The sequence below is a fragment of the Harpegnathos saltator genome, unplaced genomic scaffold (genome assembly GCF_003227715.2).
Source record: "Harpegnathos saltator strain DR-91 unplaced genomic scaffold, Hsal_v8.6 scaffold694, whole genome shotgun sequence".
NCBI classification, from domain to species: domain Eukaryota; kingdom Metazoa; phylum Arthropoda; class Insecta; order Hymenoptera; family Formicidae; genus Harpegnathos; species Harpegnathos saltator.
The window spans coordinates 1421612-1432267 of record NW_020230531.1 but is presented as its reverse complement, the minus strand read 5'-3'; the positions used below and the strand labels follow the sequence as shown (position 1 = coordinate 1432267).

Here is a 10656-nt window from a genome sequence, read left to right as displayed (position 1 = left end):
CAGCAGCGAACCTCAGATGTCGCACACTTTCCTGAACCTTGTAACACGAAGTATCGAGAACAGCTAATTTACTACATATAGCACATTATAGAATAAAAATAATAGCAGTACTGTAAAGATCTTGAAAAGAAGAAAGAGAAAAAGTTTACAAGTGAAAATTTACAAAAGAATATCGCTAAACATATAAGTAGCGCATACGACGATAATTGCTAGTTTAAGATTGATCTCGTCGTTTCATGCTCAAAATAATAAAAAACAATGTGACTTACCTGAAAAATTTTAACAGACCGCTTTCATATATATGTATATAAAATATGTGCTTCGGTAAATTTTTCTTAAAGTTCACAACATTTATTTCATCTTTTAAAAAAAATGGCATCTATCACAAGAAAAACTAGTTTTTCACGGTCTAATGATTTATGATTTTATCTAATTGTTGACAAGGTAAATTAAACCGCGTCTTTTCTAAATTCTTTGAAAAACTACGCTTTATTGCCGTTTTAAAAAAACTCGACAAAGGCTACAATTTCCATTACATCTCGTATCGATTTACATTAGATCCTTTCGCAATCGCCAAATTTATCACCGCCTCCATAAAACTCCTCCTCCATTCCTCTTTGAGTGTCACTCACATATTCTTGTCTCAAGGCTTTTCGTTTCAATTGGTCATGGTGGTCCGTTGCGTTACGTGGTCTTTACAATCGTGAAATCTCGAGCTAGCAGGCCTTGACAGCACTTATACGGCGGATCGTGCGTAAAAAATATCACAGATAACATTGGGACAACGTATCAGAAGCCATTCTGGACGAGGATGTCGTCGTGTAGGACGATGTAGCAATAAATTGTCCGTAAATGTAAACGCTCGCGAACCGTTGAAGTCTCTCGCGCCATCCACTCCGCTATCTACGTCAATCCATTAATCCGGATATCGCGCAAACGTCGCTTTCTCATAATTTGTTCCGTTCAAACTCGGCGCATGTCCACAGATGAAAAAAGAGAGAGAGAGAGAGAGAGAGAGAGAGAGAGAGAGAAAGAAATTTTAACATTTGCCGTGCGTATACTTTAATATTCGCGCCTCTCCTCTCTCGTCTTTACTCATTTCATTTCGCTTCTTCTGCGAGCCTTTTTTCCCGCCAATTCACGACGTGTATCAATTCTGGAATGCAGGAAGTTTGATTCCCTCTTTGGGATTTCAGCGCTTCATTTGAAAGCTATCTACATCCCGTGACGCTCAAGCTCGTGTCAAAAAATTCTCATTCCACTGATGGTCGCCATTCGACTTCGTACTCGACTTGCCCAAAGAAGCGCGGCCGCGCTGTATCAGGAGTAGCTCAACGGAAAAAGGAGACGTAACTGTGCTTTGGTACGTCAACGCTTTCCGCATTACTTCCATCTCTCCTTCCGTCTGATCCTCAAGCAACGCTCGCAGTTACAGCTGTCGGATGGTCCTTTAAGCGACAGCCGCGCACAAGATAAGCACAAGGATAAAATATTAACATAGTGCGCCTCTTTGCGGCTCAAAGTCCTGCTTCTTCCCGTATCGCTTCTTCCTCGCGACAAGAGCGCGCACATAGCGAGAATGGTACTCACAGAGCGGATGTATCATTGAAGTTATAGCCGTCATATAATTCGCGTAGCTTATGTCAACGTTTTTAAGGCCTACGTGACCAGCGTGTCGCTACCGGCTGAGTTGTAAGAAAAACAAATTCGAAGCTTAGAGAGCTCGCGGTGTGTGCAAAGTATTATATATATTTTTAAAGGTTCTACGTGTTTCTTCATGTTCAAGTCCAGAGGTCCGTATCTCTGCACAGAGAGGTGGGACGATAGGTGGGACCGTCACACGAGTGCAGTGAGAGAGTCCTCAGAGAGATTCAAGGAAGAAGAAGAAGAAGAAGAGGAAGACAAGAAGAACAATATACGAGAATATATCGCAAGAATGCAACGCACACGTACGGTACAGACGCGCGTCGACCCGCGCGACGCCGCGAGTTTCTCGCCGAGTAACTAACCAAGCGATTTATCTCTCTGTTCCAGTTCGATCTCGTGTGGAAAGCGTGCGGTCGAGCGAGCCGATACGTCGAACTTTTAGCCGGTGTCACTCTACTCCAGTCCGCAAGGTCGAACTATTGGCCTACGGGGTACGCACACGTAGCCGACGTCGCGCACGTTACCGGTCGAACAGGATGCGCGTTTCGTCGCGGTGTAGCAACGCTTGTCACCCGATCTCGTCAAATATTGCCTTTACATCGCTGCGCTCGTGGTCGTGCGCGCGAGCGCAGGCTCGCTTTTTGAACGATCGTCCACACTCGCGGCTAAGTATGCAGCCTCGCCAAAGAGAGTGTTGCCGGTGTACCAGAAGAAGTAGTAGAGTCGAAGAAAAAAAAACACACACACACACACACACGTATACACGATACATACACGAGAGAGGGAGGAGAAGTAGGAGGGCGGGAGGAAGGGGACAGCGGGGGAGACGGTGTTGGACGTCCTTTATTCCAATGCATAAGCGTGCCTTGGTACAGGCATTAACCTTCCCTTCCATTTTCTCTCCTTTCTCTTTTCCTCGCGCGCCTCGCGCACCGCGCGCGCGGCTATAGTCATCGGATTCTCTTTTAGGGACCGTGCTAAGACTGCCAGATGAAAGTATATAACCGGTTCGCAGCTGCAGCCAGACTGGAGACCGGGTATCGGCCGGCGTGCAACTGGCAACCACACACCACCGTACCACATCTTGTGGCACACACCATGGCGCCAGGAACGGATTCGTCGTCCGTGGTCCCGAGAGAGAGAGAGAGAGAGAGAGAGAGAGAGAGAGAGGGGGGGTGGCACATACGGTCGTCTCCTGCTGGTCGCCGTCGTTTTAAGAACTCTTATCAAGCATTTACTCCGCGACACCGGCGGGTCTAGAATACGACAATAGAAAAGAGGCCGAGATCCGTTTCTCAGGGGCCGAAACCTTATAGACTCGAATAGCGAGAGAGAGAGAGAGAGAGAGAGAGAGAGAGAGAGAGAGAGAGAGAGAGAGATAAGTCGCGTCGCGTCGATGGACCCGTCGTCGCAATAGCGACTATCGCTCGTCCTACCGATCGGCGATCGGAATCGGCGCACACTTGTCCGCTGCGTCTCACGGCGATCGCGTTAACGGAACGACCTCGCGCGCGCATCCGCTCTTTCGACCCTTCCGCGGCTAAGAGGGCTATCTCTCTAATGCCGCGCGTCACGGTTGTCTTCTGCACGATACGCTTCTTCGCGCGGGGATTATAATACGGTATTTGCATATCATAATATTATGACGAATGATTCCGTGAACGAAATTCTCCGGCGAGGCTTGCGCCTGATGCAGACGCGTGCGCTCGTAGCGCGATCTTCTCGCTAAACGGATGTCCCTCCTAAAAGGATGGACGACTGCTGGTCGGAGGAAATCCGCAAATCACGCGTGAAACTATGATCAAGTGGCGAGATTGCGCGTGTTGCGAGGTAAATGCGATGCAAGACGAGCGTCAAGTACGAGGATGTCCAGGGTGGCCAGAAGTTAACGGGAAGCGCACGTATACATCGCTTCCGGAAATGATCTCCTCCTCGGAGTCATCGTACGTCGCGATATTTCATACTTTGATGTCTCATATTCCTGAACTATTAGCAGCAGTGCAAGATCCAGCGCGAGTCGATCGATGAATATAGTTCCATCATTCATTCGCACGTTCCTGCAAGTCTATTTGCGAGAGCAGCACTATCAGTTCCATTAACGTTTCCATTAACGCGAATTGGCTCGGGAAGATGTATCGCTTCACCTTCCGTGTCCGTTCCCAGGACATCCTGCAGCTGAGCGATTGTCACAACACACAGCGAGTTCGAAAGAGCAGCCGCGTGTGCCAAAGTGACGAAAGATACTAGAATCTACAAGATAATCACGCCGAGCGCTGCTCGGTTCATTACGTTTAATGATCACTGTGGACATGAAGCGCGCTTGATCTTCCATGACGGAATAAGGCGCGTCCTCTGACAGGATGTTGCATCAAAATTGAAATAGCGCATAAGTATAACGTACGATCGGCCAGTGCGAGCGGGGATCGATCATAATCATGGAACGTTAAAAAACGCGCCAACGGCGACCGATGCAGCTTCCCCATTCCTTGAAACTGGAAAGCTCATCGACAATTTACGATCTCCCGTCGTTGAGCCGTGCCGAGCTTCGCGAACGAACGCTATCTGCTTCATACATTCGAACGAGACGCGTTCGAGCTTAAATATTATATACACTCGAACAGTGATGAACGCTGTTCCGGAACGGAATCGTCTAATTTTATTCTTGCGATTTGCGCGAAAATCGTACATAGGCGCATAGTTTCGAGCAGCATCACAGAATCCGGCCAAAGCTCCAGGCCTGATCGGGGGGGCTCCAGCGAGCGACGCTGCAAAAAAGCGTCACGCTGACAAATATGTTAAATTCGATCGAACAACGCAGCGAACAGATCCATCGCGTCTTCCGTGACACTGATTGCGGGTGAAATTGAACAAGTCAATTCCAACGAGACGGATGATCAAGAGTCGCGGTTGAAAATTTTCGGCCCGCTATCGCACGCACTACTGCACTCGACGCGTGCACGAAGCATTTCGCGCACGAGACAGGGAGAGAGAGAGAGAGAGCGAGCGAGAGAGCGAGAGAGAGAGAGAGAGAGAGAGAGAGAGAGAAAGGAACAGAGAAGTCAGACAGAAAGAGAAAGAGAAAGAAAGAAAGAGGAAGAGGGAGGCAGAGAGAGAGAGAGAGAGAGAGAGAGAGAGAGAGAGAGAGAGAGAGCCACGTCAAGGTACGAAGGTGCCTGCGAGGAGCAGTCGGAAGACGCAAGGAGGTAATGTCGCCCAGGTGCTCGACCGGCCTCTGCCGAACTCGCCTCCACCCCCTCTCTCTTCCGTTACTCCACGGCTTCTTACTCGCTCGTCACGACGAGTCGGTCAGTTCCTCCTTTTCCACATCGCGGGATCCTTCCTAGGACTACGTCCTTTCCTCTTATCCGCACGCCATTGGCCATTAGCGACCACCGTCCGCTGTATCATCGGGGCCCCGGCGGTAAAGGGACCTCTTACGGGTCCTGCGGGCCAGTCTTTCGTCGCGCGTTCACCGGTGCTCGTTTCCTCGAGTACCGCCGGTCTCCGGGATCACGGGATCGTGCGCGTCCTCCTCGCCGCGACCATGTGATTTCGACGGGGGACGACGACGACGACGACGCGTGTTTCTCTACTTGCTGTGACTAGCCCGAGTGTGTATCACGTGGTTCAACCTGGCGATAAGAACGGTGCGAGCGATTAGGAAAGCCGTCGTCGCAGTTCCCCGACGGCAGTTCCCTCGCAAGTTCCACGCTCGTCGGTCGTGTGCCGCCGATTGAGGTGTGCGCGCTCGCGAGATATTCTCTCGTTTAATTTATCGTTGTTAACGGTACGCGCGTGAGAGAGAGAGAGAGAGAGAGAGAGAGAGAGAGAGAGAGAGAAAGAGAGAGCGCGCGCGCGTGCGCGCCCGCTCGCGATCATGGGATTTGTCGGACGAGCGATTCGCCGATCTGCTCGCGATCAGAAAGAGAGAAAGGTGACGTTTCAGGTGCACGCGCCATACGGTGGATTTATCCGCGAGAGTTGGCCTAGAAACGCGACGATTGTTACGGATTGATGCGACGTGATTTTGAAAGGACTGACCTCTCGACCTTGAATGTCGGATAGTGCGATAGTGCCTGGCGCGCCGCGCGAGAGAGCGCTTCCATTTTACTTGATTTTTCCTGAAAATTGTGTCGCACGCACAGTTTCGTATGTCGAGTGAATTCTGCGGAATACAACTCGTAGGTGACTCGTATGGTAATTGAGGTGAAAAGTGCGCATGACGTGCATGATGACGAGCTAGGACACGAGATATGATATCCGATAGTCTCTCTCTCTCTCTCTCTCTCTCTCTCTCTCTCTCTCTCTCTCCCTCTCTCTCTCTCTCTCGTGTTACAAAGCTCGTTCTCTCCGGACGGAGCTATGTGACGAAATTCAAGTGGCTTTAATAAAGTAATACGTGAAAGCTCGGCTTTAATTGATACCTACGCGATACCGATACCGTATACTCCGGGCAAATACTCCTCGTAATTGGGCATTTAGCTTGGCGGTTCTTCCGAGATTGAAAGGGCGCCACAGGGTAAAGATGTGTATTTACGAGTTTGTCTCGCACCGTGTTATTATTCCCATGTCGTCCATGCAGGACCACGAAAGTTCGGTGCGGCAGCCTCGTGCGGTACGACTCGCGTAGTCACCTGGCGAAACACGCGATTCCTTCAGATTACGAGAGGGAGAGAGAGAGAGAGAGAGAGAGAGAGAGAGAGAGAGAGAGAGAGAGAGAGAGAGAGAGAGAGAGAGAGAGAGAGAGAGAGAGTGAGTGAGTGTCGCTTTTCCAAAGGATCTTCCCGTGTTAATAATATACGTGCGTCAATGCAGGACGTGAGGCCTCGTGAGTGTAACGTCGATCTTCACTTCTGTTCACCGTGATATCGAATACTCTTCCATGTAACAAATATTTTCACTTATCTATACGACTTCTCCGATACGATAAAGTTGCCAAAATGAAAATATTGCGAGAAAAGTTTCGATCTCGATAATAACCGGGTCGATAAGTTAGATTGCGCGAATTGTGCCCCGAGTTAATACGTGCGCTTTTGTGCGATAATAATTTCCTTCCTCAAATATTTTATCGGCTGTCGAAACTGCAAACTCCTAGGCGCAATAATCGTGGAGTGGTTTAATAAAATAATGAGAGAACGTCCGACTTTTTTTCCGAACGTCACACTCGATCGAGACTCTCTTTTCCGGATAATAATGATGCACGGAGTTGTTTGCGGTCGTTGTTTATCTTGTGATAATCTGCTGGCGCTTCTCACATCGCGCGTGACAATTAAATGCTACAGCTGTTAATGAAGTATCGCCCGATGCATAACGCAAACCGAATACGCACTTTCACGTTTCTTTCGACGAAGCGCATGCTTGCGCTCGCCGCTCCAAACTGCCTGACGATACAAAACCAGTTGGAATTCCAGTTGCAAATGTCATCCTGGCTATCATACTAACGTGCAAAGGTCGACCAGTCCTTATTTCTCCTGCGCCCGGCGAGAAATACCTCATCGGAGAGCGAGACTGAAAAATTCAACTTCGGGATGCAGAACTGGCGCGAATGTGGCCGTTTAATTTAATCATCGCGCCGAATCATCGTCAGCGCCTATAATCGTCAGCGGCTGGTGATTATCGCAAACTGCGGTCGCCCGTGCGCGTGCTCGATTTAACGTCGAAAATTCTTCGATAGTGCTATCAACGCTCGACGGATTTTTCGACGATGAAACTGGAGCTGCACGCTTAAACTCGAAAAGGATTACACCGGGAATGCATTTTTCCTGGATGCATCGTGCGTGACTCTGTTTTTTATTTCTCTCTTTTTTTTTCTTTTTTTTCTTTTTTTGAAAAACTAACGGCAGGTAGAACGCGCGCGACGGTGACACGCTGTTCATAAATCGACGTACCGCGCGCGGTGTAAAGCAAAAACGCAGCGACAATCGCGTCGTGCGCACAGTGGCGTTGTGTGAATTAAAAAATAGTTACCTCGAACGTGTCCAATGTACTGTTGAAAATACGCAACCGGTGCCGACCAGATGGGAAGTGATGTATACTTATTATGGCAGAAACGTTCTCGAAGAGATCCGTCGCAGCTAAGGTGAGCTTCGTCGCGATTTATTAATCAACATGTGCGAAATCTATCTCTTGAGACAATTGTGACACTATAATAAGCACACGCATGCACGACACTTTTTTTAGCCTTTAGCTGTCAATGACGGAAATATCCGCGGAAAGAAAAGCGGCCCAAACTGTTGACGACGGAAATATTCGCCCCTTCCAAAAAAAATATTTATAAATATATAAAATATATATATATATATATATAAATAAATATATATGTTCATAAATAATTGCAACAGAATACTGCTATATTTTGTCTTTCGCAGGGTCGCTGCATTCAAATCCGAGGTCAAAATCGAACAGAGCGATTTTTCGAATTTTCAATCCGCCGAATTTTCAATTCGAATTCCGCACCTTGACCTTGGATTTGGATCCTACGATCGCAATAACATAAAAAATATAGCGTTCTGCTCCAGTTACTCCATTATAAGTATTCCTTTTTTCTTCAATTTTTTTAAGTGCGCGCGGATATTTCCGTCCATTGACGACTACGGGGTTAATAATAATTGATAAGAGAACACATCATAATATTACGGTCAATAGGAAAACTAACGCAAATTCGTTCAATCATCATCCGGACGATGTTCGTCACATCAGACTCCCGTCATAAACGCGTCTCAAACGCGTCATTTACGTATAGTCGTGTCTAATTCGACGCTAAGTAGTCACCCCTCGGTGGTGGTCGCAGGCGTACAACAAAGCGGGCGTGCGAACACCGAAATCGAGGGAAAGTATCACGCTCTTACACCAGCATGCGATATCTCGTAAACGTGGCATTGACGTATGAGAGGCTTTTAGCTGACTACAGTTATTCGTCCGAGGCCTTTTAAGCGCAAGTCAGACAGGGTATGTAATTTTCATGTACGACTCTCTTCCTCTTCTTATTCTTCCTTTTCCCGATAGGCTAGGCGCAACGCTCGTGACACGCACGCGGCCGCACGCGGCCGTATGCTCGCGCATTTTGCATGGAATCTCGCGCGTGTGCACTGTATGCACGCCCGTCTCGTCTGGTCTCGTCTGGTCTCGTCTGGTCTCGTCTCATCTCGTCTCATCTCGTCTCATCTCGTCTCATCTCGTATCGTTCCGTTTCGTTTGGTGAGCGAGTATTGTGAGCGTGTGCACGCTGTAGGAAATCTCTTCTCACTCATCCTTAGTCTCTCGTATCTCAAGGAAGCGAGCGGGTATAAATCTTCCCCTATTTCGCCTCGTTCCTCCGCTGAGAATCGCCTTGGTCAGTTTGCGCTCACGGCGGCCTCGGACAATTTGAGCTTCGGCCGTCGCCGGCGAAGACGGCGAGTGGCGATCGAATATTAATCGAACGTAAAGAGCTGCGCATGATTCAACAGAGGGGAATTTGCAAGGATACCGCAACGTGCTCGTTGCGCACGTAAAGCTGGATACGGACTTGAGCGCGAACGCGAACATGAGGCAAGCTGAGCTTGCCACACCGAATGCCTCGGATTGAAAACTGAAGTATCCGCATGAGAACGCACGAAGGCAAGTCGGCGAGGCGACTGCTCGACGTTGTGCTCCGGTCGTACGGAGTCAGCAGTTCTGTTCTTAATTTGTCGTGTCGTGCGCGGCGAATCATCCGAGGCAATCTGCCGCGCCTCGGACCAACGTCCACACTTGCATGCTCATGCGCTCTCAAGTTCGTGCTCAAGTCTGTATCCAGCTTAATGTGCGCGTAGAAAGGACGCTCTCGCTCTCGACGAGAGCGATCTGGTCAAAGTGTTACGATATCATAAAGACGATCCGGTGCCGCGATGCGGTGATATTACCGGAATTTCAAGTTCAAGTGCCTATCAACTTTTGCACCATTGCTTCTCGCTGAATTGTAAACAACGGTTAATGGCGTCCTATCCGCACATGGCGCGGAATTCCGTCGCCGCACAGTGGGGCCAAATGACATTTTTTGGTTGAAAATTCTCTAGAGACTGACTGAATTTCTGACCGATCACCGACACCAATCGGATGAGATTGATCCTGAATAAATTCCAAAGAGGTCTGTCTAGCCGAAATTTTGAAAAAATTATCGCTTCAGGGTTCATGGGTTTAGGGTTTGTCTTAAAAGTTTATCGTTTGGAGTACAGTGTCTTGGGTACTAGATATGGCTAGATTGGGTTCTTGGACTATTTGGGGCTCTTAATACCTGACACATACCTGACACATGGCATTGGAAACTGTCAAACTATAATTGTATTGGAAAGTGGCATCCCTGATATACTATAAACCCATGTGAAATTTTATTCGATCTGTCAAGTCATTCGAGCAGTAGCATCAGTTGAAAAAGCTCTGTGCAAGATGGGTGCCGCATTTGCTAAAGATTGACGAAAAACGCATTTGAATGCGTATTTCTCAAGCGTGTTTGGCACATTTTAATCGTTTTAAGCAAAATAAAATGAATTTCAAGCGTCGTTTCGTAACTGTTGATGAAACTTGAACCCACCACTACTATACACCAGAGCGAAAAGAATCTTCCGGAATCACACCTTAATGATGGTATTGAATTACTGGAAAGACGTTGGAATGAATGTATTAAAGTTTCAGGAGATTATATTGAAAAATAAAACGGCATATCTCACGGCAAAGAAAGTTTTTTCTTGCATTGTTAGGCCGAGAACTTTTCAGACTGCCCTCGTATATACGGCTTTATGCATCCACTAAAGCTAAAAGGTTCTCGGATTAATAGATTCCTAGGTTGATGGGCTTAAGACTCAGAATCCCTCGGTTTTATGCTTAACGGGTCTATATTTGATGTTTTTGTATTTTGGGCGTATGAGTTTTGGGTTAATGGGTTTCTCCTTCAAGATCGATAAATCTCGAGGTATCTGTTGATTGGTTTCATAGTTTCAATCCGCTGAATACGCTATTAGACAGAAATAAGTGTCGAATAATGAGTATTTC

The 10656-nt window shown here is 47.8% G+C and overlaps 1 protein-coding gene across 2 annotated transcripts in view; it reads left to right on the top strand.

The window, feature by feature from the left end:
• Nucleotides 1-6723: 6723 nt before the first annotated feature.
• Nucleotides 6724-10656, top strand: part of LOC105186214 (tensin-1) — an 87993-nt gene continuing 84060 nt past the window's right edge. The window contains exon 1 of one of the 2 annotated variants that reach the window (XM_025305316.1): nt 6724-7726. In XM_025305316.1, coding sequence (XP_025161101.1) covers nt 7688-7726 — 39 coding nt within the window. In that variant the 5' untranslated portion in view covers nt 6724-7687. The remainder of the gene's footprint in view (nt 7727-10656) is intronic. The other variant, XM_011146258.3, reaches the window with a different exon arrangement.